This window comes from Durio zibethinus, chromosome 2 (genome assembly GCF_047325235.1).
Source record: "Durio zibethinus cultivar Kanyao isolate XHJ-2024 chromosome 2, ASM4732523v1, whole genome shotgun sequence".
In the NCBI taxonomy this organism is placed as follows: Eukaryota; Viridiplantae; Streptophyta; class Magnoliopsida; order Malvales; family Malvaceae; genus Durio; species Durio zibethinus.
The window spans coordinates 3,224,252-3,249,956 of NC_143163.1; the positions used below are offsets into that span (position 1 = coordinate 3,224,252).

The 25,705-nt window shown below is 35.1% G+C and overlaps 5 protein-coding genes and 1 pseudogene across 8 annotated transcripts; 1 reads left to right on the forward strand and 5 right to left on the reverse strand.

Moving 5' to 3' along the window:
* Window positions 1-36: 36 nt before the first annotated feature.
* LOC111308841 (SUMO-activating enzyme subunit 2-like) lies at window positions 37-5,650 on the forward strand. 2 transcript variants are annotated; one of them, XM_022907490.2, is made up of 11 exons: window positions 37-124; window positions 201-290; window positions 1,397-1,480; window positions 1,568-1,786; window positions 2,653-2,754; window positions 2,930-3,379; window positions 3,465-3,694; window positions 3,843-3,936; window positions 4,021-4,203; window positions 4,373-4,470; window positions 4,979-5,650. In XM_022907490.2, exons 1-11 carry the CDS (start codon window positions 92-94, stop codon window positions 5,343-5,345), a joined length of 1,950 nt encoding a protein of 649 aa, XP_022763225.2. In that variant the 5' UTR covers window positions 37-91; the 3' UTR covers window positions 5,346-5,650. The 2 variants fall into 2 exon arrangements, with proteins under 2 accessions (XP_022763225.2, XP_089602167.1); XM_089746041.1 differs by lacking the exon at window positions 4,021-4,203 and having other exon boundaries at window positions 4,979-5,589.
* Window positions 5,651-5,752: 102 nt separating this feature from the next.
* On the reverse strand, window positions 5,753-6,541 carry LOC149519885 (protein OXIDATIVE STRESS 3 LIKE 4-like). Its single transcript, XM_089746070.1, has 2 exons — window positions 6,311-6,541; window positions 5,753-6,194 (listed from the first exon to the last, which is right to left on the reverse strand). Exons 1-2 carry the CDS (start codon window positions 6,379-6,381, stop codon window positions 5,972-5,974), a joined length of 294 nt encoding a protein of 97 aa, XP_089602196.1. The 5' UTR covers window positions 6,382-6,541; the 3' UTR covers window positions 5,753-5,971.
* Window positions 6,542-7,937: 1,396 nt separating this feature from the next.
* On the reverse strand, window positions 7,938-12,373 carry LOC111308254 (putative receptor-like protein kinase At4g39110). The gene is made up of 2 exons (XM_022906567.2): window positions 11,544-12,373; window positions 7,938-11,179 (listed from the first exon to the last, which is right to left on the reverse strand). The coding sequence occupies exon 2, from the start codon at window positions 10,821-10,823 to the stop codon at window positions 8,214-8,216; it is 2,610 nt and encodes an 869-aa protein (XP_022762302.2). The 5' UTR covers window positions 10,824-11,179; window positions 11,544-12,373; the 3' UTR covers window positions 7,938-8,213.
* Window positions 12,374-12,669: 296 nt separating this feature from the next.
* Window positions 12,670-16,212, reverse strand: LOC111308024 (bifunctional phosphatase IMPL2, chloroplastic-like; annotated as a pseudogene). Its single transcript, XR_016329050.1, has 9 exons — window positions 15,548-16,212; window positions 15,380-15,458; window positions 15,175-15,269; window positions 15,027-15,076; window positions 14,392-14,516; window positions 13,912-13,979; window positions 13,280-13,387; window positions 13,017-13,128; window positions 12,670-12,910 (listed from the first exon to the last, which is right to left on the reverse strand). The product of XR_016329050.1 is annotated as a bifunctional phosphatase IMPL2, chloroplastic-like (transcript).
* Window positions 16,213-16,940: 728 nt separating this feature from the next.
* On the reverse strand, window positions 16,941-21,635 carry LOC111308844 (uncharacterized). Of its 2 annotated transcripts, none has more exons than XM_022907494.2 (5): window positions 21,463-21,635; window positions 20,248-20,623; window positions 19,320-19,366; window positions 18,260-19,220; window positions 16,941-17,740 (listed from the first exon to the last, which is right to left on the reverse strand). In XM_022907494.2, exons 2-4 carry the CDS (start codon window positions 20,561-20,563, stop codon window positions 18,282-18,284), a joined length of 1,302 nt encoding a protein of 433 aa, XP_022763229.2. In that variant the 5' UTR covers window positions 20,564-20,623; window positions 21,463-21,635; the 3' UTR covers window positions 16,941-17,740; window positions 18,260-18,281. The 2 variants fall into 2 exon arrangements, with proteins under 2 accessions (XP_022763229.2, XP_022763228.2); XM_022907493.2 differs by having other exon boundaries at window positions 20,248-20,700; window positions 21,463-21,616.
* A 1,020-nt stretch (window positions 21,636-22,655) lies between these two features.
* Window positions 22,656-24,588, reverse strand: LOC111308255 (protein CASPARIAN STRIP INTEGRITY FACTOR 1-like). The gene is made up of 3 exons (XM_022906568.2): window positions 24,258-24,588; window positions 23,861-23,919; window positions 22,656-23,189 (listed from the first exon to the last, which is right to left on the reverse strand). Exons 1-3 carry the CDS (start codon window positions 24,325-24,327, stop codon window positions 23,067-23,069), a joined length of 252 nt encoding a protein of 83 aa, XP_022762303.1. The 5' UTR covers window positions 24,328-24,588; the 3' UTR covers window positions 22,656-23,066.
* Between the last annotated feature and the right edge of the window lie 1,117 nt (window positions 24,589-25,705).

Consider the following 25,705-nt stretch of genomic DNA (forward strand, 5'->3'; position numbering starts at 1 on the left):
ATTAAATAAGTCGGTTGGTCTTGTATTTTACTCTTCGTTGCTTCTCTCTTCTTATTCTTCCTCTTGCTTTCTCTCTGGCTTGACTTCCGGGATGGCTTCTCAAGAACAGTTATCCGCCATTAAGGTACGAAATAAATATACCAAAAACAAAAATAAGCATTTAGTTTAACTATGATTTAACTTTTAAATAAAAATTGTAGGTGGCGAGAGTTCTTATGGTAGGGGCTGGAGGGATTGGCTGTGAGCTTCTCAAGACTCTTGCTCTTTCTGGGTTTCAAGATATTCATATAGTAAGTCAATTGCCTTTTTTTTTTTTTTAATTTCTTAAAAATGAATTTTATTTTTATTTTCCCTGTTTTCACTTTACCCATTGTTTAGTGATGAGTAGGGTTTTCTTTTTCTGGGTTATACTTTTTTTTTGTTTTTAAATTTTTGTCTAACTGGAGTTTGCGCTAGGGTTTAAACAGTCTAATTATGTGTTCACGTTAAAACCTTGTTTTTTTTTTTATATATATATTTTTCCTTTTTTTGGACTTAGGGTGATGATTATTTGTGTTTGCTATGGCAGAAATTAGTTTTTAGAAAAATTCACGGGGATTATTTAATTGGTCTGAAATTTTTTTTACCTTCGTCTTTGTTTTTTTATGGAAATGGAGCTATGTCTATAATTTGATAATAATTAGTGAAATACTAATCATAAAATGTTGTCAAGTGATTTTTTTTTTTTGTCTCTGTGGCTGATGGCGCTGATTAGTCCTAGAGGTTTAGTTAGTTTACTGGATATTTATGGATGCATGTTTCAGAAGGAATTGGCAAGATGCAATTGATTGGTATCGGTGATAGTGGAAATCAAGGTGGAGTATATGGTGCTTTGGTGCATGTAATAGGACAGTGAAAATTGTAGCTGTGTAGAGGTAATTATGCTGGGAAGCATAACATCAAAATGGCGGGAGATAGTAAACGTTTAGAGTGGTGGTAGTATGATGTTGCCCTTAGGTTGGCTTGATTGGTAGTGATGGTACTGCTGATTTTTTTACAGTGGTGTTTGTTTATGATGATACAGAAGTTAGATGCATATTTCTAAGAAGGTGTTGATAGTAAGTTATTGATGTGTTGGGTGTTAGTTATCAGTGAAAGGGGGGCTATCAATTCTATAGGTGGTGGTGGTGATGGTGTTGCTAAGGATGGTACTTGGGTGTTATTGTTTTACTTGGAATTTGATGGTTGTAAAAATGTTTGTTTCATTTGTTATGTTATTCATTATGTGTTTTGAGGTCAATTTGATGATGTTGGTTTGAACTGATTTTTTTTGTTGTTGGGTAACTAACTTAGCTTCAATAACTGGTACCTTTTTTGGAAATTATTTAATCATGCAATTACATTTATCTGCTTGTAGATTGACATGGACACTATAGAAGTCAGCAACCTGAACAGACAATTTTTGTTTCGTCAATCCCATGTTGGGCAGCCTAAAGCCAAGGCAAGCACATTTACAAACATTTTTCCTTGTTTTCTTGCATTGGTAGTTATAAGTTGATGATTTGTATTTTATCAATGTTTTTATTAGGTTGCTCGAGATGCAGTCTTAAGATTTAGGCCCAACATAAGCATTACATCATACCATGCAAATGTTAAGGATTCTCGCTTCAATGTTGATTTCTTTAAAGAATTTGATGTTGTTCTGAATGGGCTGGATAACTTAGATGCAAGGCGCCATGTAAACCGTCTTTGCTTGGCAGCTGATGTCCCATTGGTTGAAAGTGGGACCACAGGGTTCCTCGGACAGGTAATTTAGGTTTTTACATGTCTTTAGGCAGTTATATTTTATTCTTATCTTGTAGCTAGGTTGCATGTCTGGATTGCTCATTTTCATGCTTCACCTAATTTTCTTAGTTCGTGCTAGTAGAAATCCACTCAATTTGCTTTGATCTTACATGATGTACAACCAATAATGTTAAGTTCCTCTATTTTATGAAAATAATTACTTATTGAAGGAACTCACTTTTAGGGCAGGTGTCCTGTTCTATCCTATATACACGTATCATCTTGAGTTTCTGTTTGGACAGAGTATGTTTCCCTTGGTAAGTGTTATTGAAGGCTTCATAAAATTTTTAGCCAAATGGGTCCTATAGTCATATTATCATTGCAGAGATGCACCTCTAAAATATGATTGAAAAGCTTTTTGTTTTATTTTCTTCCATTTGCGGAAAACATTACTGTTTTCCGTGGTGCATAATTCAAATTTGACTAATTTAAGCAAGTGCATTAAGCAATTTAATTTAGAAAAAAAATTGAAGGGTTCCTTTGCTTCTACTTTAACATGTGCATGTATTTGCTTCCCTTCTATCTTTACTTGTTTAGTAACTTAATCTTATGATTGCTTTGGGTTCCGAAGGTTTAAGGTTTCTTATAAGTCTTGCCTATGTTAGACTTCCTAATTTGTTGGTTATTTGACTTGAAAAACTTGAACTTTTGTGTTTCTTTGGCTTATCAAGATCTCTCTGTCTCTCATGGACACTATAAGATTATGTTCTGGTTTTACTCCTCTTTTTTTTTTTTTTTTTTGGCTTCGGCATAACTTTTATGTTATTAAGTTGTCTGCATGTTTTTTATGATGACCATATTGTTTGATTATAAGTCTCCTGAATGCAGGTTACTGTACATTTGAAGGGAAAAACAGAGTGCTATGAATGTCAGCCAAAACCTGCCCCAAAGACATATCCTGTCTGTACAATTACAAGCACTCCGTCAAAGGTAATCATTCGTTGCTGAGAGATTTTCTTTTGGATGGGGGTAGGGTGGGATTTCATTTGCTTCTATTGGCTTTGAGCAACCAGTAGTCACTGAAATTGTGATGATTTGAAGTCTAGTTGTTGTTGTTAAGAAAACTGCTATGCCACAAGTTCTAATCATATTGTTTGAATTGTAGTTTGTTCATTGTATTGTGTGGGCAAAGGACCTGCTTTTTGCAAAGTTGTTTGGGGACAAGAATCAGGAAAATGATTTGAATTTGCGCTCTAATGATGATGCAAACTCATCTGAACATTCAGAAGATGTATTTGAATGTGGAAAAGATAAAGATATTGAACAATATGGAAGAAGAATATATGATCATGTATTTGGTCATAACATAAAAGTGGCTCTATCTACTGAAGAAACATGGAAAAACCGTAACAAACCACGGCCTATATATATTAAGGATGTCCTGCCTGAGAAACTAACTAAAGAGAATGGCAACACTAAAAATGGTTGTGCAACCGATGATGTCTCTGCCATGGCATCTCTGGGCTTGAAGAATCCTCAGGACGTATGGGGCCTTGCAGAAAATTCAAGAGTTTTCCTCGAATCTTTGAGATTATTTTTCTTGAAGAGAGAAGAGGTCAGTTTTAATCTCTTGCTTTTGAAAAACTGATTGATCATCACTTTCTACCAAGTTATACTGATTTATTTTTACCATTTGACAGGAAATAGGGAACCTGACTTTTGATAAAGATGATCAGTTGGCTGTGGAATTTGTTACTGCTGCTGCAAATATTAGGGCTTCTTCTTTTGACATTCCTTTACATAGTCTTTTTGAAGCTAAAGGAATTGCTGGTAATATTGTGCATGCTGTTGCAACAACAAATGCTATCATAGCTGGGTTGATCGTGATAGAAGCTATTAAGGTTTTAAAAAAGGATAGCAGCAATTACAGGTTTAATTCACTTTCTTTTTTCTTTATTGAATTTGTTTTCTTTTGATTATTTAAGAAAGGATTGTTGTCTTCTTGCTTCATAAGCAAATTGCTTCTTATGATAATTGTACTGTATGTCAGTTCTAATCTGATTTTGATGCTTATGCAGGATGACATATTGTCTGGAACATCCTTCAAAAAAGTTGCTTCTGATGCCTGTGGAACCGTATGAACCTAACAAGTCTTGCTATGTTTGTTCAGAGGTATATCTAAAATGCATGTATGAATGGAATTTCTTTGGAAATATTTCAAATCATACTTGCTTACATTTAATATCTTGAAAACAGACACCACTATCGCTTGAGGTTAATACTCATTGTTCTAAGTTGCGGGATTTTGTTGAAAAGATTGTTAAAGCCAAACTTGGCATGAACTTTCCGCTAATTATGCTAGGGGCAAGTATTCTTTATGAAGTTGGTGAAGATCTTGAAGAGGATATGGTAGCAATTTATGCTGCAAACCTTGACAAAGTAAAATTTTTCTCCCCTTCATTGCTTTTAAATAAAATCCATAATATGAATTTGGTTGCCTGTGTGCAATTAATTGTTTGTGGGTTCAAGTCTTGAAATCACAGGTATTGTTCTTTTACTTTTTAGCATGAAAGATAGTGTGATAATTGTGAGTTATTGTTCTTCACAGGCCTTATCTGAGCTTCCTTCTCCAGTTACTAGTGGGACTGTGCTTACTATAGAGGATCTTCAACAGGAGTTTTCATGCATTATCAATATCAAGCATAGGTTTGTCTTTATGTTGATAACCATAATATTTAAAAATCCTTTTCTATTATGCGCTTTAAGAATATATGATGAATGTTAGACCGGCTTCATCAAATTAAATTTTTTTTTAGCCTGTCTTCTTCTTTGGTGTACTTGTGTGCATAGTTGTTTCATCTTTTGCTCTTGGCATTTGTACTATACCCATGGTTAAAGCATAAAAAACTTTTGGCGAACTTATCTACTAAATTAAAATCCGTTTTAGTCTAATTATATGATTAGACTTATTATCTTTTCATTATTAAATCATGATGAGTAAGGGCTGATCTCCAAGTTGTGGCTTGATATGTACTTCCTTTATTTTGAATGCCTTCTCTAATTTGCTTTTCTTTGTTTGGAATATGGCCAGCTTGTGAATGTTGTACATGATGTTTGTATTGTCAATAGGAGTTGCATCAATTGTTATCCTGGGTTGGGGACATCTGTCCTCAAATACGAGGACCAATTTAAAATATTTTCTCTATGCTCACAGGGAAGAATTTGATGAAGAGAAGGAACCTGATGGAATGCTTCTCTCTGGATGGGTTGAAGCTCCTGTTGATAAGGACAATAATAAGCCTCTTGGAAATGGTGAAAGTACATCCAATGCTTTGCCAGAAGAGATTATGGAGGGTGAGAAGGATGTTGAAATTCAGGAAACTTCAGAGGGGACTGAAAATGTTACCGGGAAGAAAAGAAAACTGTCTGAGGTTTCCAAAAGCACCACTCCTGATCATTCAGGCCTTTCTGATGAAAGTAGATATCACAATCAACTCGAAAAGATTGATGTTGATGACGAGGATGATGAACTCATCATATCTGATGATTGGGAATCACTCACCAAGAAGAAAAGGTTGTAGTACATTTGACTTGTCATGATTGTGGACAGCATCTTACCTCTGATTTTGTATCATTAGGTTAAATGGTGATTCTTTTGGAGGCCATAATTGTTATGTTAGGACAGAGTGTAGTATTTTGTTTGATTAGATATTACTAATTGTTATGTCTATTCCCTTTTTGTGGTTTATAAGTGTAGCAACAATGTGTATTCCTCCTAGTTTTTTAGATTTAACCGAGGGTTGTAACATTGCATGTTTTCGGGTTTCTTTGAACATCAATGTGAAATGAAATTAGTAATAGAACTAAGTGGCAATTGCTTCCTCTGATTTCAAAAAATCTCTCAGATGGATTCTTTGATAAACAGCATGAAGCAATACCTCTCATGGTCGTGTCATGCGACCTCCAGCCTGAAGCAATGGTTCAAATGTATTGCCTAATTTATCTGGCATGAAAATATATTTGATCATGTCAAGAAGAAAGTTACATCTTAATTATTACCATCACAAAGTTTTTGTATTCAAATCTACTTTTCTTGCGTTCTGCAGATATAATTCAAATCTAAATACTCTCTCTTAGATTTTGATTAAGATAAATATAACTCATGATCCATACAATCTGATAGCAGACGGTGTAAATTTGATTGTTTTTACACGCCAATGCAAGGTGAAGCACAATGAGTGCTACTGGATACTCTTCGACATGGATAAGGTGTATAAAGCTGCATCTCCTTCATCTTTGATTTTGAATATTTCTTCCTTTTCTTAGCATCAGGATGTTCTTGTTTCTTTAGATCCTCGACGGAGCGAACATCAGCAATGCACACAAATGATCTAGCTTTACCTGAGTAATACCTTGACAACCCTCTCCCGCTGAAGAACAAACAATATCTATTATGTTGAATAATTGAATCATCAAACATTTATTTGCATTTTTTTTCTTCCAATGATAAAAAGAACATGATAAGCAGAGCACAAATGAATCAAACCCTTTCTTTTGGGGAAGGTTGCTCCTCAAGCCTCCCATGTCAAAAGCTCCCATGTCAGTTTGACTCTCCATTATAGAATGTAGAAAAAAGAGAGAGTAGTTGTTGCTTCAGAATCAAAATAGAATGTCTAACTGCTGGAGATTTATATGGAAGTTTGTGTATGGGAAATAGTTATGAAGGGAACGTAACGGTCATGTTGTAGTAATGGGGATAAGAGCTCACACGTCATGGATAGAAATTCATTTATGTTTCTACAAATATGGATTGCTTTGCATTTCCTTTTCGGTTTAGGAAAAAGATAGATACAAATTGATATCCACATCCTTATCTAAACTCCCTCTTGTTCATTCAAAAGGTTAAAGGCATCTCTCACATTTTTTTTTTTCTACGTTATAACGCCCACACATTCTTTTATACTACCTATTAACTTTCATTATTTAATGGTGGTGGAGAATCAATGTTACCCATTCCATTGTCGGTTTCAATGGTGGTGATGGTGGAGAATGAATATTTAGTGCAATTTGTTTGTCTCAAATGCTTAGTGTTAAACCTATTTGTGGCTGGCAATTGGTTTTTGAATTAAGGATATGATTTTATGCAAAAATGATTCAAAGAAAAAGTTGAAGGCAATAGCTGAAACCCATTTGGATCCTTAATATATTCAGATTCCTACTTCAATTGAGGCTTTTGATCAGGACATCGAGCATCATGACCATTTTGGCCATTACCTAAAATAGAATCCACCACCATTTTGGCCATACCTTGTTTTTTTTCCTTTTCCTTCCATATAATCCTATTTTAATCACAAAGCAAGGAAATTGAAGGAGATTTCTGAATTACTATTATTTTTCGGCCATTTATACAGCGGCTTAATGCTCAGAAATGTTTGGTGTCCTGAGCGATAATCATCTCAATCTTGCATCTTAAAACGGAGGAACCAACCTCTCTTTGTTTTGCTATCTCGGTAGAAATACTTAATGAAACATAGTATCCTTGATTTTGATTCATGACACTACTGTAAACTTGTATAAATTCCATCTTCTTAACAATGATGATTAAGTTGCTTCAGATACGGCTAAAGTCAGGCCAAACATATAGTGTAACTGCTCTTATGTCCTATGGATGTTGCAGCTATGGTTAGCTGGATGTCAAGTGGTTAAATCATGTGATTACAGAAGTGAAGATCTAAACAATAAAACTAAGTAAATGAATATAAATATTATTTTCATACAATTATAAAGAACTTGATCGCTTTAGCAGGAATGACCTGATATGAGTATGATCAACCAATATTCTTAAAGTCTCAAATCTCTAGATGTCTGATTTCACAGCAGTTTAAGTCAATATGTTAACTTCTAATTAATCTGAAAAAACTTGATTCTTAGACAGAAGCACACCCTCCAAAAAGTAAAAAGAAAGTGTTCTTTTGGAGGTTAGAAGATAGATTTGTTTGTCTAAACTTACCATGCAATCCAAATGTTAAAATTGCTACTTGCAATTGGCATATCTGTCTGGTCTCATACAACTAAACATTGACACAATTGCAACTTGAACCAATTCTTATTGAAATTGTTGGTAAACTGAATTCAAAAACTTACACTACTATGCTAAAACACTATACAAAATTGCAAACTGCTATTGATCTTTCATATGATAGAATTAATTGACACATAAGATTAATGGTACTGTATGCATTTATCATTTGACACCAGTACATTAATCATACCGTATATTTTGGTATACGTATCTTTGACTATGAAATTGAATACCCCACACAACAAAGAAGGAAAGAGAGGTGAAATAGTTGTTACATAGGCAAGCGCATATTTTATGAGAGAAAAGAAATGCCTGCCCAAGGCCTTCACAAATGGTAGGATTATATTCCACTTATCAAGCAGCTGTATTACCTACCATTCAGCGCTTGAAATTGTGCAAACATTGCAGTTCCTGAGTGTTCACCAATGGCTTGAACTTCAGCTGGACCTTTATTGTCTTCTGGATGAGAAGCTGGATGGTTATTATCAAATGGAGGACTGCTGGATGGAACCACAATAGAAGGGGATGCATTGGCAGTGTTAGACGACTTAGTCTCATCCTCTGATTTTCCTTCTGAGAATGATTCTTGCAGCTGCAAGGCATACTCCAAGTTCCACAAAACATCTCCCATTGAAGGTCTGTCAACACCATATTCTGCCAAGCACTTCTCTGCAGCCTCAGCAAACTTTTTCATTGATTCAGGATTGATGCTACCCACAAGCTGAGGATCAATAATCTTTTCAAGCAAGCCCTTCCTCTTCCATTGCATTGCCCATTCAGCCAAGTTAACCTGTTCTCTTGGCAATTGTGGGTTAATGGCAGGTCTTGCACACAAGGTTTCAAGCAGAACCACCCCAAATGAGTAAACATCTGATTTTTCTGTCAATTGTTGCCTCCTGAAGTACTCAGGGTCCAAGTAACCAAAGCTGCCTTTCACTGCAGTGCTAACATGATTCTGTCCCATAGGTGTGTCTTTTGACAGCCCAAAATCGGCAACCTTAGCAACAAAGGCATCATCAAGCAAAATATTGGTGGTCTTAACATCACGGTGAATAATCCCTTGCGCTGTACCAGTGTGAAGGTAGTGAAGTCCACGAGCAGCTCCGATACTGATCTCGAGCCTTTGCTTCCATGATAATGGTAGCAAGTCTTTTCCATACAAGTGATCCCTGAAAGGTCCATTGGACATGTACTCATAAACCAGGATCATTTCATTGTTCTCATCACAGTAACCAATCAGTGACACCAAGTGCCTATGCCTTAGCTTTGACAACATCTGGATTTCTGTCTGGAACTCTGTGATACCTTGTTCAGATTGTGGGTTCCCTCTCTTGACAGCAACTTTGGTCCCATCATCGATCACACCTATATAGACATTGCCAAATCCGCCAACACCAATTATAGCACTTGAATCAAAGTTCTTGGTTGCTTCTTGCAACTCCGCCAGAGAGAAATAACGGCCTAAGCCTAGGGTCGATGAGCAAAAGTTGCTCTTGTTAGAACCAGCAGAGCTCTTGCTCAAGAAGCTAGTGTCTCCGGCATGGAGCGGAAGCAGCCAAGAAGAAAAGCTATTCCTCTTTTGCCAATCTTGGGGTCTCCTCTTCCATCTAATAACCATTGCACCAAGACCCACAAAGGCACCAAACATCATGGCAAAACCGACTGCAGCCACTGTGCCCTTGTTGGCTATGCCTACCCTTCCATCAGCACCAAATTCCCCATCCAAACTATCAACAGAGTTGCTCATTTTCAAGACCTCCAAGCCATTAAGAATTGCATTAGTCAATCCCGTATCCTGATTCAACGGACCAATCTGAACCGTTAGTCCATTGCTGAAGAGGGAAGCATTCACCACAATATCTTTGTAGTATGGAACAGCCAACCCCCCAGTTAGGCTTGACAAGTCCAATCCGGAAATGGCCATTTTACCATTAATGTATACATTGAAATACAGGTCATTGAGTGACTTGCTAACAATGTCACAAAAATGCATCCGAATCATGTAATCAAAAGCTGTATCAACTTCTAACTGCCATGTGACATTGAAGTTTGGTTTCACTGTTTTTGCATCAGCCATCTGAATAAGAGATGAATAAACTGTTGCTGGTGCAATCAGTGGTGTTAAAGTCTCAGGGTATTTGATAGAAGTTGTGGAAGCAGAGGCACTCTTAGCTAATTTTTTGTCTCGAAGATAGTCAGTGTCAGGTATCCAAGTCCGTCCTAGCGTGTCGTTCTGTGAGATGATCAGAGGTCCCCCAATGTTAAGCCTGTATACGACATGGTAACCATAATTGGACAGGCCAGGAAAGTTGTTAACAGGGAAAAGGGAAGTGCCTTCATCGGCAATCAAGCTATCCGGTGCTGAAACAACCTCAATGGCATTTATAAAAGCAACTGAATTCTTCATAGGAGAAAACTTGAGGGTAAATGTAGGATCAGTCATGTTAAGGAGGTATTCCTTGAGGATAGGTATAGTGTTATTGTAAGCCTTGAAGTTGTGAAGGAGAACATACTGATTTGCGGAGACGGAGAATGTTGATTGTTGAAGATCAAACCGGTTATCTTTTATTGAAAAGAAATAGAGACGCACCCAATGAAAACCAGGTCGTTTTAACTGGAATGTATAGGCGGTTTCTTGGGCAAATACCCTCGCGGTTAGATATAAAGGTGAAGGAACATCAGCGGAGGGGACAGATACTTGAACATCTTCCTTGGTTTGCAAGAACTCAGAGGCTTGTTGGTCAGTTTTGAAGACTCTTCCATCAGGGAGTGTGGGTGGAGAGTTGGCACCACAATCAATGAGAATGTTATCAAGGGGAGTGAAGGAACCGCTGCTGATCGGCAAGGCAAAAATGGTGGGGCAAGAAATGAGGGTGTAGAAGATCACCAGGAGGATAGCCATCGATGAAGAAGATGACAAAAAGGAGGATAGAAAAAAGTTGGTTTGATATGTTTTTGGTTTCTTTTCTATCTCCATCCCTCCTGGATGAGAGGGATGCTCAGAAATGAGCCAACAAAGGATCTTCGGAGAAAAAGGGTAATGGTGTTATATCTGAAAACAGGGTTTGTTACTTTTATTTTCTTGAATATCAGTGGAGGAAAGGAAATGACAGCAGAATTGGACTTTGCATTCCCAATTATGAGGCAATGTTTGCGGGGAAGGATTTTTTTGTTTCGTTGAGAATTTGTTGCTCCGGCCTCCATTTTTAGCAATTGCCAACAAAATAAAGGTTTACAAGAGCTTTGGACATGGTCAATGTTCAACCAAACTTCCTCTCTTTCCCTCCTTATTTCCCATTTCCCTTGAAGGCTTGAGGCAGCTTTCGAAGTATGCTGATTAAAAGCTTAAAACGTTAGCTGTGGTGAACTCTGGCTTAGAAATAGGAAATGCCATCACAAAAAATAGTAGGGGAAAATTTTCTACTCCAAAATGAGCAATGTTACTCGGACAATGGCTACCCTTTTTTTATTATATATTTTTTTAGTAAATTAAATCAAAATCAGATCAATATGAATAGAGATAGGAAATGGAGTTTTACATACAAAGGCAAAATCCATAAAGCATTCTGTTGTCCCCAATGGCCCAAAACATTTTAGTTTAGAGGCATTTTCTAATATTCTTAACTGGATGAATTTTGATCGCAAGAAAGCAATGGAAAGTAATTAAACATTCATTGGAGATTAACATTACACCGACCTGATCCATCCAACGTTAGGCTCATCGATGGCCGAATTCTAACATCCCCACAATTGGCTTCTAACAGTTGCCAATGATTTTTCATATATTTTTTTTCAAGCCAAACCACAGCGTCCAGCTTCAAAGTAAACACCATCTCACCAGCCTCATTTATTTTCTCCTCCAAATTGAATACCAACCCAAGAATCTCCACGTTCATGCGTCCCACTTCCCTTTTATCCTGATAAAAGTAATCCACATTGCCGGAAGAGAGACGTTTGTCCCTGTCTGAAGCAGAAACCTGAATCTTCTTGTAACGAATGGAAACGTACTTGTTCGGGTTCTCTAAAGAGAAAGCTAGAAGCCAGTCGGTGAAAATGGTATTGTTGTTGAAAGAGGCAATTTTGGAAGGAGTGATGGATTCAATCTGAATAATTGGAGCCCCGTTCTTTAAGTAGAAGCCGGGGAAAGAAAGGTAGATGAAAAGCACGAAGAGTACAAAGAAAGTGAGAACAAGCCATTTCATACATAGATGTAGCTTTCGATCAGGATTGTTGCACAGGATTGTTGCATGGCAATGGCTCTGGGGCAGTAGTAATAATGATGGGTTCTTCGTTACATGGTCGTGGTCGGAAGTAATCTGCTGGAATACCCATCACAACTCCGTTTCGATTTTCTGTAGCCATGGCTGGAAGTATTAGTAACTAGGAAATTTGAGGAGGAAAGAGGGAGATCAAAATGGAGGAGATTGGTGAAAAACTGAAACTAGGGTTTACAAAAACATTGGAGTAATTAATGAGACTCAGAGCTGCAATAAATGGTAAGTCTAATAATTTTTCTCAGAAAAAGGTGGGATTCTGTCACTGCTTTCCCAAAAAACTAAAATAGAGAAAATTGAACTTTTATTCATTTATTCAGATATATGGAAAGTTTTCATGTGGAGAAAATGGACAGTTACAGCAAACTTGTAGCCCATGCGTAGATCGGTTACAGAAAATGCAAAAAGGCAATAAAGGATGATGAAGGCAAAACTGTCACAGCTGGTTTCTTTGCAATTTTATTTTGGATTCATAGTAGTCTTTACACATATATCAAAACAAAAATTTTGCCTTCAACAAATATTGTCTTGATATACAAGATAAGAAAATGATAAATGCAACCCCACTTTAATTATTTTTAATCACCAGCTTCTTTCAGTTCATCTCATTAGTTGGTTTCTTGTGCCATTGTACTCGAAATGATGCGAGAACTAAACAAAGGAGCTCAAGAAATTTACAATCTGTATGGAAGTTAAAGAGTTATACACAAAAGAAAACTTCACCGCCGTTGCGGGATATCTAAAGCTTGTCGGTGAATTTGTTTGTCTCCAGCTGCCACTACGTTAAAGCCTAGAAGACAAAAACACTAGATCAGCAATGTCCTACCCGCAAAACTTTGGAAATGTTACCTTTAATAATAACTACTTAATCCAACATTTCAAGAGCATGGGCATACTTGTTGCACGTGAATCTGAAGAAGCTTTCCAGTCGAGCTGATGGCCTTTCCAGTCAGTAATAACACCCCCAGCAGCTTCTATAACGGGTACAAGTGCAAGGAAATCGTATGGCTGACAAAGAGGTTACAATCTTAATTAGAAAAACATACCAGATTACAATCTTAGTAATGCAATCAGTAGTGCTCTCTTTATGTCAATACAACAAGCCAAGAGAGCATAGGCATTGCAGTCCCTTATCTTTTAACTGGTATTTACTCTGTACATAATAAGAAATGCATATCCGGAGACCAGACTCAATGACAAGATCCACAGAACCAGAAGCCAAGAGAGCATAGGCATAGCAGTCACAGCCATATAACGGCACTTTCACCTGTTGAAAACAGAAGTCGAAAGGAAGCAAACTGAGAACTACGATAAGCAAACCCGAGTCGAGAAAAAAACAAAGATCAACATAGATAAATAAAACTAAATTTTTTGAAAATACAGAAATCGAGCAAACAATCAAGACTGAGCTATTATAAAACAACTTTATAAAAGCAAACATGCAACACCCAGCATAATGTAAAAATGAAAGGAAAATTTTGGTATCTTCAATTGTGTTGTAAGAATATTGAAAACCAAGCCAAAAGAATCAAAACCTGATTCTTCAAAGTCTTTGATTTTGTATATTAGATTTCATTCTTCATACCTAGGCTTTTCCCCTTGATTATCTTAAATATTTTAAATTTTTTGACACATATTAGCAGAAAATCCAAAAGTTTTAAAGGCGTAAAGTGATAAGAATCAAATAAATACGTCAGAGGATAGGAGTCCTTTGAAAATTTATCTTATATCAACTAATGGGAAAATTTACACAACACCTTATACAATCCACTTGAAATAGAAATATACGACCTTATCTCTAACACGGGGCAAAGACCTCTTCAGCATCTCCACTGAACAGATGTGGACTTGTGGTGTACCTAAACAAATAAAGAAAAAGTTAAAAAGGCAAGAGAAAAGAAGGTAAAAAGATATCAGCTTACTACTATAAAGAGGACTTGCATGCATGTAGTTATTACTCTAGTGATAAATGCCAAAATACTTTAAATTGGGATCACTCGGTTTACTTCCTGTAACACAATTAGTATCCCCAACCTTTTGAGTTTTCAGTTGAAATCATCAACTTTTCACATTCTAGCCATTGGATTTGAGAGCTGTAAAAACTAACCCCAACCTCTCTGTATCCCCCTCCCACCACCTCAAACACACACAAACATTGCAAGCCAAAAAGGAACCTACTAGAGACTCAGGTTTTGCCAGAAAACTCTATCATATAAACCTCAGAACATAACTTTGTTAAAGAAAAACTAGTCAAAGTTGAGGAAAATATACAAATATGCTTGTGACAATTCTGCACAAGCTCGTGTAGCCACTTCTTGTCCGTTCAATGTACTTTTCCTTCCACTTATTCCAATCCATCTTTCTCTAAGAATAGGCTGGTCAATTATACCAAGAATCTGAAAACATAGAAAAGATTAAAAAAAAAATTTAATTAAATGGAACTTATGATGCAGTCATAACTGAAGGTCAAATTAGATCCTTCAACTCTTATACAAGAGGCAGGCATGGTTGAAGATTGGAGGATGTTCTCAACTGAAGGCACAAACTATCAAAAACAAATTTAAGAACTGATAGATATTGTATTCTTAGACAGATGGTTAACGGATAAAAAACAGCAGAAAAGTATAGCTAAAGTGGACAACATATTCATGTCAACTGGTAAAATTAAAATCATCAAACGCACTTGATACAAAGTCATATGATTCCGCTTTGTGCAAGCTCAAAGGACAATATTGCAAAACTGGTTTTATTATGATGACGGGGCTTTCATTACTAATAACCTTCAGTTACTGCTGAGCAAGCTAAGATTGCTCCCTCATGGGAGAGGGAAGGCATCACTTTCCCCACAAATCAACAACTATTAGCATAAGCCACAGAGTACTACAGAGGGTATAATTGAAACTTACCGGTTTACCTTTCTTCACCAAAGCAATGAGAGTACCAAACACTGGTTTTCCTGGAAATTAAGAAACATAAACTCACTTTAAGCAAAAATTCAACAATGAAACTACCATAATAATTTGAATAAAAACAGAACGAAAGAAAAAAAAATACCAGTAATGAAATTTTTAGTGCCATCTATTGGGTCTAAAATCCAAACATATTCTGCAGATTTCTCTTTACATCTCCAGCCTTTTTCCTCCCCATAACTACAATTACAATTCTGATAATCCTCAGCAACAGGAAATAAAAAACAAATCTTTACGACTCCAAATGAAAATCAACCATTGAAACGATAATACAAAGACCCAAAACTCACATTGCATGAGAGGGAAAATTCTCCAATACAATCGAAACCATAGATTCCTCAGCTGCTTGATCAGCAATTGTCACAGGACCTATTCAATAACATCAACATAATTACACATTTTTTAAGTTTAAATTAAATTTTGAGGAATCAAATTGCTAAAAGACTTAGTCAAATCACCTTTATCAAGAATCTCGAATTTCTTCCGAAAATAATGGCGAATGACTTCACCGGCGGCATCGACAAGCTTGTTGCCGACCTCGGCAAACAGGTCGAGGTCGGTGTCGTTTAATGAGGGAGTGTCGGTATGATTAGAAAGTTTGGAGTAGGAAATCATGGGTTTTGTCTGGAGAGAAATTTGGGGGCTTTTGAAGGAAGGAAATGAGAGGAAGGGACTCTTTTTGGGGAGGATAGAAGAGTGAGAGAAAGGGAGGGATTTGGAGGGAGTAGAAAGGAGGAAATGGGATTGTTATTGAGATTGAGATTGGGAGAACATTTGGAAGGGAAAAGGGGTTTATAAATAGGCGGGAAGTGGAATGCAGAAAAGAGAAAGAGAGGATTTTCACGGCGGGAGACCGCTAAGAGAAAGAGAGTGAAGTGGAAGAATGAGAGGCGTATGCTTCGAGGAGCGGAGGCTGACGAGTTTTGCACCGTTGGATGCCCCTCCCTTCCCCCCTCTTGGTTAACTGTTTCTTTTCTTTTAAAATTACCAAAATAGTTATATATATAAAAAAAAAAAATTGGAGAAAAAAAATATCAACTGAAAGTCGAAAAGGATATCAGACTACCACTTTCTCTATAAAGTTGTTATTTCTGTTTGGAGAAAAAAAAACTGTCAAAGTGTACTGGAAGAACAAAATCCTGCTGGGAAAGTGCAAGGAGAAACATGCACCGAAAGCTTTAGTGTGAGTTTGATTAATTAAAACAAACCTGTTTTTTATTTTTATTTTTATTTTTGTAAAAAAAACAGAAAATGTGTATCTTCACTCAATTCAAAAATATTATTCTTTTATACGCACGCCTAGATGCTAAAATGCTCGTTATAACAAACTATGCCTTTGATATAATTTTAGTAAATTTTTATATATATTTTTTGTATTTATTAATATAATTGTGATAATTTTTAATATTGTTTTGAAAACCCTTAATACATTATTAATAGCTATTAATACATTTTTGTAATATTTATATTAATATTGATAATTTTTTATAAAATTTTGATAATTTTTAATATATATGAATATTTAAGAAATAAATATTTGAAAACTTTTGATATTATTTTGATAATTTTTTATATAGTTTTAGTAATCTTCTATTAATTTTGATCTTTTTTGCTATAGTTTTGGTAATCTTTTAAAATTTATGTATCTTTCAATATTATTTTTTATAATATTTTTATACAATTTTTATACCCTTTAATACACTTTTTAGTAATTTATATATTGATTAAATAAATACTCATGTATTGCTCCAAGTTAAATTTTTTTTTATTTTATCATATTTATTTATTAGTTTTTTTACTATAAAATTTAACTAAATAAAAAAATAAAGTTAAATGAAAATGACACGTAAATACCTCAATTTTTTTCTTAAAATTTATATAATTAAAAAATAAAAATGAAAAAGACGGCAACAACATAAAAAAAATTAAAATAAAAATAATTATAAAAAGTGACGCATGAACACTTACCACTGCCGTTGAGCTATCGTTGCTTGGTAAAAACAAATTGCATGGCACGTCTAGTCTTCGCCTCTTTGGGTAAATAGGTTAATGATTGATGGCCGACGCCCAAATGTTTATCGGTTACTATAATTTACCTCCACAATTGGCTCAAATCAAAATAATAAACAACAACAATAATGCTTGCACAATTTTTAACCAATGCAGGAGATAGCAACTTCAAAAATGCCGACATTACCTAAAAAGTCCAAATAGATCAAACATTTTCATCACCTAGTTGTTCAGCAAAACAAATCCATGTCTCGCCTTGAAGCACGTTGAATGAAATGGATAAATATACTAAAAGCCCTAAAGACAAAGATAGTTGCCTTCTGGGAAGATCCAGAATCAATTAGCCATACAGAATTTCATATGAATCAATTCGTGTATGAATCCAAGCAAGAAACAGATCAATCAGTACACAATAAGAATAAGATCACCAATGTTATGTTATATATTTTTCGTTCTTTTAAACTTTTCTTCATGATGAGCTATTCTTTCACCTATAATTTCCATCTTCTTCTTTACAGTGTGAGTCCCACAAGAAAATCGTGTCAGAACTTCAGAGTGATGTCAAGAATTCAAGATTGACATCCTGCACATCATGTGGAATCCCTATCCAACAGGATAGCAGAGCAGAACAAAACCAGAATCTGTATGGTAGAAAAATAACAAATCACTGTCATACTAAGTCCCAAGAGACCAAAGATTCAAACATTTATATAACGAGCTTTTGGTTATTTTGAGGTATCAAAATCGATTAAATTCCATTCCTAGCAATCAGAAGCAAAGACAGATTGTGGTCACTATTGTGAAAATGAGCTAAGAAGGCAGTTTTATTTTGTAAATCTAGTGAAAGGAAAACTGAATCTTTTCAGGCTTGTACTGAAAAAAGTAGTACATCAGTCAAGAAAAGATCCTCTCCAATACTTAAAAAACAGTGAAAACTTTTATTTAAGGGTCAATAATGCATCTTCACCTAAATCTATAATTGATATTTGTTCAAATCATTTTACTTTTTCAATTAATTTTTGTTTATTTTCATGTTCAATTTAAAATCATTAAATTTCAACCATGGAATAAGGTGAATGTGCATTATTGACCATTAGATAAATTACTGGAAACCTCCACTACTTAAAGAGGATCTTTTCCCCAGTCAAAGAGATACTAACCTCCTAACAGCAGACCCGAAGTTCACATCTTGCTAGATTTGGTCCAGAAAAATCCTTTTTTCCTGGTAGAGTGATTCTCTGAAGGGGAATTACAGCTCTTTGATCCAAAAGAAAAGTGTTTCCGCAGGAAAGGCCTGCCTAAGGAATTTTTCAAGCTTGAACTGGAGGCCTTCCCTTCATGTCCACAACTTTTCAGATGATTAAATACGACAGGATCACCGTCCATATCACTATCAACAACCCGGCTCCTTGATCTTTTGTTGATTTTAGCCTTAAAATCCATTTCTGCTTTAAATGTTTTCTCAGATAATTTATGTGCCTTCTTCTCTCTCAAACTACATATTGGGCAAGCAGGGTCATACTTGTCAATTTCAGGGGTCATATTTTCCAAACATTCAGCATGGTAAACATGCCCACAAGTTAGAACAGCAACAACAGAAAGCTCATTGCTAATAATAATCTTCTGACTGCTCCACAAAGATTTTTCAGATAACAGCTTTGAGCAAACACCACATGTTTGCAGATCAACAGAGGGGGATGCTGAGGTTTGGCCACTGGATTTGCTTATCTTCTCATGATGAAAACCCCATGTCTCATTATCAAAAGACCACCTTTCCCTACGAGATGTAGCCATGAGTTCAGAAGAGGCATGCATAGACCAACCGTCAGAAGAACCACCCAAAGAGCCCCCAGTTGATTCATTGCTCCATGAAGGCATCACTAGCCTTTCCTCACCGACCGAGTATCTATTAGGTGACTTTGACCCCAAAATTCGGTTATCAGATACTTGACGCAATAGATGATGTCCAGGAGATCTGAGAAGCCACCTTGTTGTAGTTGAACTGGTAGGATGCACATGACCCCGGGATGACAAAGGCGATGTTGCTGAGGAGGCAGATGGCAAAGAAAGTGATAACTTTGAGGGAGATGGGGCTGCAGGGGATTCTACCGATTCCTTCACCTGAAACACAATCCAGATTTCTCAAAAGAAGCCATATAAAGGGGAAGATATCACAGAGTTGGAAGCAGGTACGAAACTGCCTACAGGAAAGAGCTTTACCTGCACTAAGTTCACATCAATAGAGACATTTCTTGAAATAGATTGATCTGCATAATATATGTAAAAGAACATTAGATAGAACTCTAAGAGGACCTTTCTTACACCCTTTTATTAAGAGGATCTTTCTCATATGTAAAGGTTGGCAAACCAACAAAAATGATAGAATGACATAGCCAACATTTAACAGACGACCTGTTTCATTTTACCATTAGATTAACACAAACAAAGAGACGTGAAAAACCTCAGGCCTCGTCAATCACCCCCCCCCCCTCTTAAAAAAAGAACAAACCCTCTAGTGTTTAGACCCCATACCATACAATTGTTGGAAAAATTGTATTGCATTCTTTATAAAACTCCACGACAAAAACAAACTGAATTAAGATAAAGCATTCACAGACTAATCGCACTGTTTGTGTAAAATAAGGTAGTGTGGGACCATCCAAGAAGCAAAAGATTGCTCGGAGAAGAACAAAGAAAGGCCAGAAGCAATGACCTCTTAAGGTTGATTGGCCCATGATTGTCCAACCGATAGAGGGTAATCCTGTTATGTAGGCAACTCCTTAACTAAACAAGATTTTCCGGATATTACCAAGCAATGTAACCTAAGAAAATTACAGTAATAATGGTCCACATTGCAAAAAGAAAGACTCAGAAAATTTTCACATTTTAACTGAATTTGTATATTATTGCTCCCTTCCCGACATATAAGGGCCTGAGCTCAGCAATGTTCTGAATTTTGGTCAGAAGCACCTTTTTATGTCTATATTCCTAATACTTTTTCATTCACTGCAAGTTATTATCTATCTAATTCAGCTATGCGTCCTTATGGTAAAGTAATAACAGGCAAAATAGCTTAACGTTCAAAACTAACTTCAACATTTCCAAATACAGTATGATTCACACTAGTTCCAGCATCCCAGGAGTTTACCTGAAGCGGGAGTTCTCACTTGTCCATCAGTTCCTTCAGAAGTTGGGGACTTTTGCCATGTACGAGACTGAAAACTCTCAGACAGGCTTCGATCCACTGATGCACATGCCGATTCATATTTGATCTCTGATCCATCATTCTGATTAATTGCATCCGAAAACCAACTTATAGAAGTGTCTTCACCTGCTACATGCCCTCGATTATCCCAATGAACACTCCACGTCGGTGAATACCTTATATTCCTATGTAAAACCTCACTACCTGATCCATTTACTATAGTTTTGTCTCCAGCAGCAACACAACAAGCAGCCCCCATGATCCACCACACTAAAAACTAATTCTCTAACAGTATTCAAACAACCATCATTCACATGATCTGGAAAACAAACTCAACCAACATTACCATCAGCATTACCCTAGAAGTAAAGCCACCAGCCATGTATTCTTTGCTTACTAAGTTTAAAAAAAAAAAATCAAAGAATCAATAAGCTTATTGATAAAATAGATAATAGAAAATAAAAAATACTAACAAAATTCGCACTTGACTATAAAACCTAACTCTAATCCTTACTAAATTAAAATTAAAATTAAAAAAAAAAAGAAAAGAAACCGAAATTAACCAAAACACCAACCAAAAAACCTTTAAAAAAAAAAAAAAGAAAGAAAGAAATTACCATTATTTGGCTAAAATGAGCTTTAATCAGCTAAAAGCTAAGTTGAAAGACAAAGTGAGAGAGTTTATAGGCTCAGAATAACACTCTCAGTATCCACACCAACTCACTCAAAACTCAAGAGAAAACAAAAACAGTGTAATATAAAAACAGTTTACCAAAATATAAAAATAGCAAAAAAAAAAAAAAAGCCCCAACCATCAATTTACTAGTCTCTATGGACTGAATAAGTGTGTGTCCATATATATTTTTAATTGGGAAAAAAATTCAAAAACCTAAATATAGTAAAACGAACAAAAATCGAAATCACTATAAAGGTCAAAAAGAGATCCGAAATAAATCCCTAAATAACAGTAACTCACGGTCAAAATAACCATAGCAAAAAATATATATTAAATCAAAATTAAAATCTAAAATATAAATGTTCCAGGAGCAAAAAAAAAAACGAAATTTAAAATTTTGATGAATTTAGATAGCATGACTACCAAACAACTCTTCCACATCGGAACAGGTAAAATCAGAACCTGAGGCAATCGAAACGTACCTGCTTGAGATCCGAAATACGACGGCGTATTGGAAATAGAAAGCCGAGTGTTTTGAGAGAAAGAGGTTAAAAAAGGGAGAGGAGACTAATATGCTGCTCTTTCTTTTTTTTTTCTCTTTTGTTTCAGGGGAGGGAGAAAGAGGGGCGGAGTGAAGTCGTTTTAGACGGTTTTATTAACGTCGTTAAAATCCGTTTGGCTTAATCCTTAATGCCGTTCTTTTGACGGAATTTGTGCTGGGTCGAGTGATACTTTTTAGAGCAAGTGATTCCGTGCTTATATTAACTTGTACCTTAGGAGGTTTTTTTTTTTTTTTACCCCAGATGCCTTGGGAGTATAATAAAAAAGAAAATTTGTGCGGTTAATTGAGATTTTTTTTTTTTTTAAATTTGTTTGGAAAAGAGAGCGAACAAACAGAAACGGTGGTTTCTTACGAGGTACGCGGAGTGCGTAGTACGCATTCTCGTGCTTTTCGCGTCACACGAAACGAAAGTACCATCATGAAAAATGTTTTATTTAATTATCATTTTCAACTAAAAAAAAATTATTGGTAAAAAATAAAAAATAAAAAAAATTTGTTTAAAAAGTCCTTATTATTGTTATTCTCACTCATAATTTCAAGATTCTTTCCCACTGGCTTGGACTGCATTATTTTTTTAATTTTTAATATTATTTTTAATTTTATCAAAATTAATTTTATCGTTTTTTCCTTATTTCTATATTAAGATAGATGATTGAGTGCAAACTTAAAAGTAAAAGTGATTTTTTAAAGTCAAAATGTATTAGTTTCAAAAATTTTTTTTTGTTATTATCTAATTAAACTTCCAAATAAGCCAGCTAATTTAGCTTTGAACCTTTCAACATTACTAGGATAAAAAGTAATTAAAGCCAGTTTTATCACTGCAAGCTCGAGTGCTTTTCTTTTCGATGTATGAGGATACCTAATGATTAATGAGCAGGTGAAGTCAAATATATTTATGACAAATTTTCTATTTTGGGTACCAAATATATCCTCACATTTGGCCAAACAATGACATAAACTTCGGGACAAATTTGACATTTTAAATAAAATATGTTTTAGACCGTGGTGGAACTTTGAAGCATTCGGAAAAATTCGTTTAATTATTAGATAAAATAAACTTATTTTAATTCATTTTTAATAAAAAAATTCAATATCCGCATACACAGTTTACATTAAAAAAGCAGTGCGACTTCGAAATTAAAATGGCTTCACATACATATCACATTATAAAGATGACACAAACAAGATATATTGGTATCTTAATTTGTTCTAATAAGAAAATTATACATAAAGCATATATATATATATATAAGTAAATTTTATTACACATAAGAAGCTGTAATTTTAGTATAGAGAGAAGCGTTACATATATTAAAATTCGAATTTCAGACTTATTGAATATCACATCTTAAAGATAATTATATAAATTAATTAAATTAAATTTTAAAATTTAATAATAATTATTTAAGCTTCAAAACTTAGTACTATAATAATATACTACATATAGAGAGAGTAGATGATAATTATAATATTGCTTCATTTATTTAAGTACTACTATATATGATGAAGCAGTCAAGGTCTTCATCAATTAGGTATGAGCTTGAAGGGAGGCTTGACAAGAGCTGGTGGTGGATCATAACTTCCATAGTCTTTGGCGTTTACCCTAAGCACCCTTTCATGGACATGATCAGTTGCTTCTCCACCGTCCTGTTATTTGAAAAAAAAAAAATCATAAAATGAAACAACCAAAATGAAAATTAATATGCCCTGGAGGGTGATTAAGAGAGAAGGAGGGATGGGATTGGTTAATATTTTTGAGCAGGTAAAACCTCCATTCTTGTGAGAGAAGAAAACAGTAATTTGATTTTGATTTACTGTGGACATGTGGACTTTGGTTAAAGAGTTAGGTTTATTTTGTTGTATTTTCTTCTTGGACTTGAGGACTTAATTTGGTTAAAGGATTTTTTTTTTTTTATTTGTTTGATCGGTAATCTACTGTCCATCTGTGTTGACAAATTCTGGTAGTGCTAGCAACCCTGGAAGCAGCTGGTTAAGCTTTCAAATCAAAGATAAATTAAGGAGAAAACAACGACGAGAGCTAGCAACAACAATGATAACTGGACCATGTTTACCATCCATAATCAACTGGTGCATGCCATAATTTTTGGTCACCGATTCTTCAAGCAGAAGCAATTAGTTTTTCAAGAGTAGTATTTCTTTCCATTGCCAACTTCCTCTTCCTCTAAAAAGTTGGTGAAAACGGCCACAGAGTGAATAACCCAAACTACGATACCATCTACTAGTAAATGAGAGAGTTTCATATATATATATATATATATATATATATATTTGAGGATGGATAGATCAAATGCACAAACCTCAAAAGCTGCATCATCACCTTCCTCAGACAACATCTTCAGGAACTTGGATCGTCGACCTGCAAGAGCCAATTTCAGCATGTAAATGTTGAATCTATCCCAGTATGAAACATGTCATTTAACATGCAAAATATTTATTTGCATCTTAAACCCTAAACAAGGCTATATAGAAACTTTTTGTTCTATGAAAATTGGCAGGCATGTTTACACTGAAATCAAAGGTTGAACTTGCTATTTGGTTTAGATTCACGACATAGGTCATTAACTAATCTTACAAAGCAGCTGCTTTAATTTATTTTACTCGTTCTTGTCTACTAAAAGCTTCAACATTGGTCGACAAAGCGTGCATGAGTTTGCACCAGATTAAAGCTGCAGCAAAAGACATAGAAGAACGCACCTGCCAGAGAAGTTGATAAAAGAAAAGCTGAAACCAGGAGGAAAAGTAGAACAATCTTCTTGAAATGCATGTTTAAGTAAATTTATTTTTTACTAATCTTTCAAAGCGATTTTCTGATAGAGAATATATATATGTATATGAAGCAAATGAGGGCTATCTATCTATATCCCAAACATCATTATAATTACTAAAAGCGGCCTTAGAGATGAATCAACAAATCGATTGTATTTTATTGCGAAGAATGCTACTTTATTATTTATCTAAGTTTAGATATTCAAAAGCAAAGAACAGGTGAAGGAGACCGCTTTTCTTTTGTTGGGGCACTTAGTCTCACAAGTTAGTGGGATTATATAGTTAATTAAAGTAACAGTAGAGAGTGTGACACCTAGTGGAAATCATCAAAACACCCTTCCCTTTTCTTAAATTATACCAAAGATTAATTCATTGATGATCATATTAATTGCCAGTATTTATTTTTCTTCTTTGTCCTTCATAAATTTATTTAGGTATTTAAGTTCTCTTTAACAGTTCCATGAATTCTCTTTTATCGTATTGTAATATAATTTAATAATTATAAAATAATATTATTACACAGAATGAAAACTTTAAATTAAAAAAATAAAAATCAGGATTAAGAAAAACTTTATCCATTTTAGAAATCCAAAAGTGATCCTAAATATTATGGATTAAAAGAGGGACATTTTGAGTTTAATTGTGAAACTATCAGGAGGGCTACAAGGGGAAACATGGGAAAAATGTCTGGCCAGGGTTTTGGGGGAGGGGCCTCCTAGCCTTGGGCCGTGCCTAAAGGATTAATTAGTTTGCCATTAAAAAAACATTTTGTGGAAAACTAGTGGTTTCAATTATCCTTAACGACAGTGACAACGCACCAAATACAACCGAAAGGACAGTGGTGGAGAATAAAGAGAAAAGAGGCACTGTGTGATTTTTAATATGCTCTTTTGTCTTTGTTGTTCTCTTTTCTAAATAAGGTGGGGTTAGGACTTGGGACATATCCTCCCCTGGATTAAGTACATCCCTCCTCCCCTCTTAATAATTGGCTATGGATCAAGTTTGATTAGTAAATGGTTGGCACAACAATAATATTATTATTAGTTGCTTGAATTAACATTAGCAAAGGAGGTAGAATGGGTTTATGTATACGTCATAATCTTAGCATGCTGCTTTTAATGGATTCTGAGTGTGATATCAGATATGTTTATGCTGTTATTTCATCTGTAGGCTTGTTATTTGGGAAAGATATATTCTTTATATTCTCCCGGAGGGTAAACTTGAATCTTATCAAAATGTATCAAACTTTTTATTAATGGGTAAAAAGTGGAGTTCGTGACTTTGATGAACCATAGAACATGCTAGTGGCCTAAGTCTTGCTCATTGTTGCAGATGATGACAAATAATCTTTTGGAAAGGAAGATTGGTTCATCTTT

Coding starts and splice junctions, on each gene's coding strand:
- LOC111308841 (XM_022907490.2), top strand. CDS start 92: ATGGCTTCTCAAGAACAGTTATCCGCCATTAAG. Junction 125..200: donor AACAGTTATCCGCCATTAAG/GTACGAAATAAA, acceptor TAAAAATTGTAG/GTGGCGAGAGTTCTTATGGT. Junction 291..1,396: donor GGTTTCAAGATATTCATATA/GTAAGTCAATTG, acceptor ATCTGCTTGTAG/ATTGACATGGACACTATAGA.
- LOC111308254 (XM_022906567.2), bottom strand. CDS start 10,823: ATGGAGATAGAAAAGAAACCAAAAACATATCAAACCAACTTTTTTCTA.
- LOC149519885 (XM_089746070.1), bottom strand. CDS start 6,381: ATGGAGAGTCAAACTGACATGGGAGCTTTTGACATGGGAGGCTTGAGG. Junction 6,195..6,310: donor AACCTTCCCCAAAAGAAAGG/GTTTGATTCATT, acceptor TTTGTTCTTCAG/CGGGAGAGGGTTGTCAAGGT.
- LOC111308255 (XM_022906568.2), bottom strand. CDS start 24,327: ATGCATTTCAAGAAGATTGTTCTACTTTTCCTCCTGGTTTCAGCTTTT. Junction 23,920..24,257: donor TTTATCAACTTCTCTGGCAG/GTGCGTTCTTCT, acceptor TGGCTCTTGCAG/GTCGACGATCCAAGTTCCTG. Junction 23,190..23,860: donor GTGATGATGCAGCTTTTGAG/GTTTGTGCATTT, acceptor TTCAAATAACAG/GACGGTGGAGAAGCAACTGA.
- LOC111308844 (XM_022907494.2), bottom strand. CDS start 20,563: ATGGGGGCTGCTTGTTGTGTTGCTGCTGGAGACAAAACTATAGTAAAT. Junction 19,367..20,247: donor AGTGAGAACTCCCGCTTCAG/GTAAACTCCTGG, acceptor TATATTATGCAG/ATCAATCTATTTCAAGAAAT. Junction 19,221..19,319: donor TTGATGTGAACTTAGTGCAG/GTAAAGCTCTTT, acceptor ATTGTGTTTCAG/GTGAAGGAATCGGTAGAATC.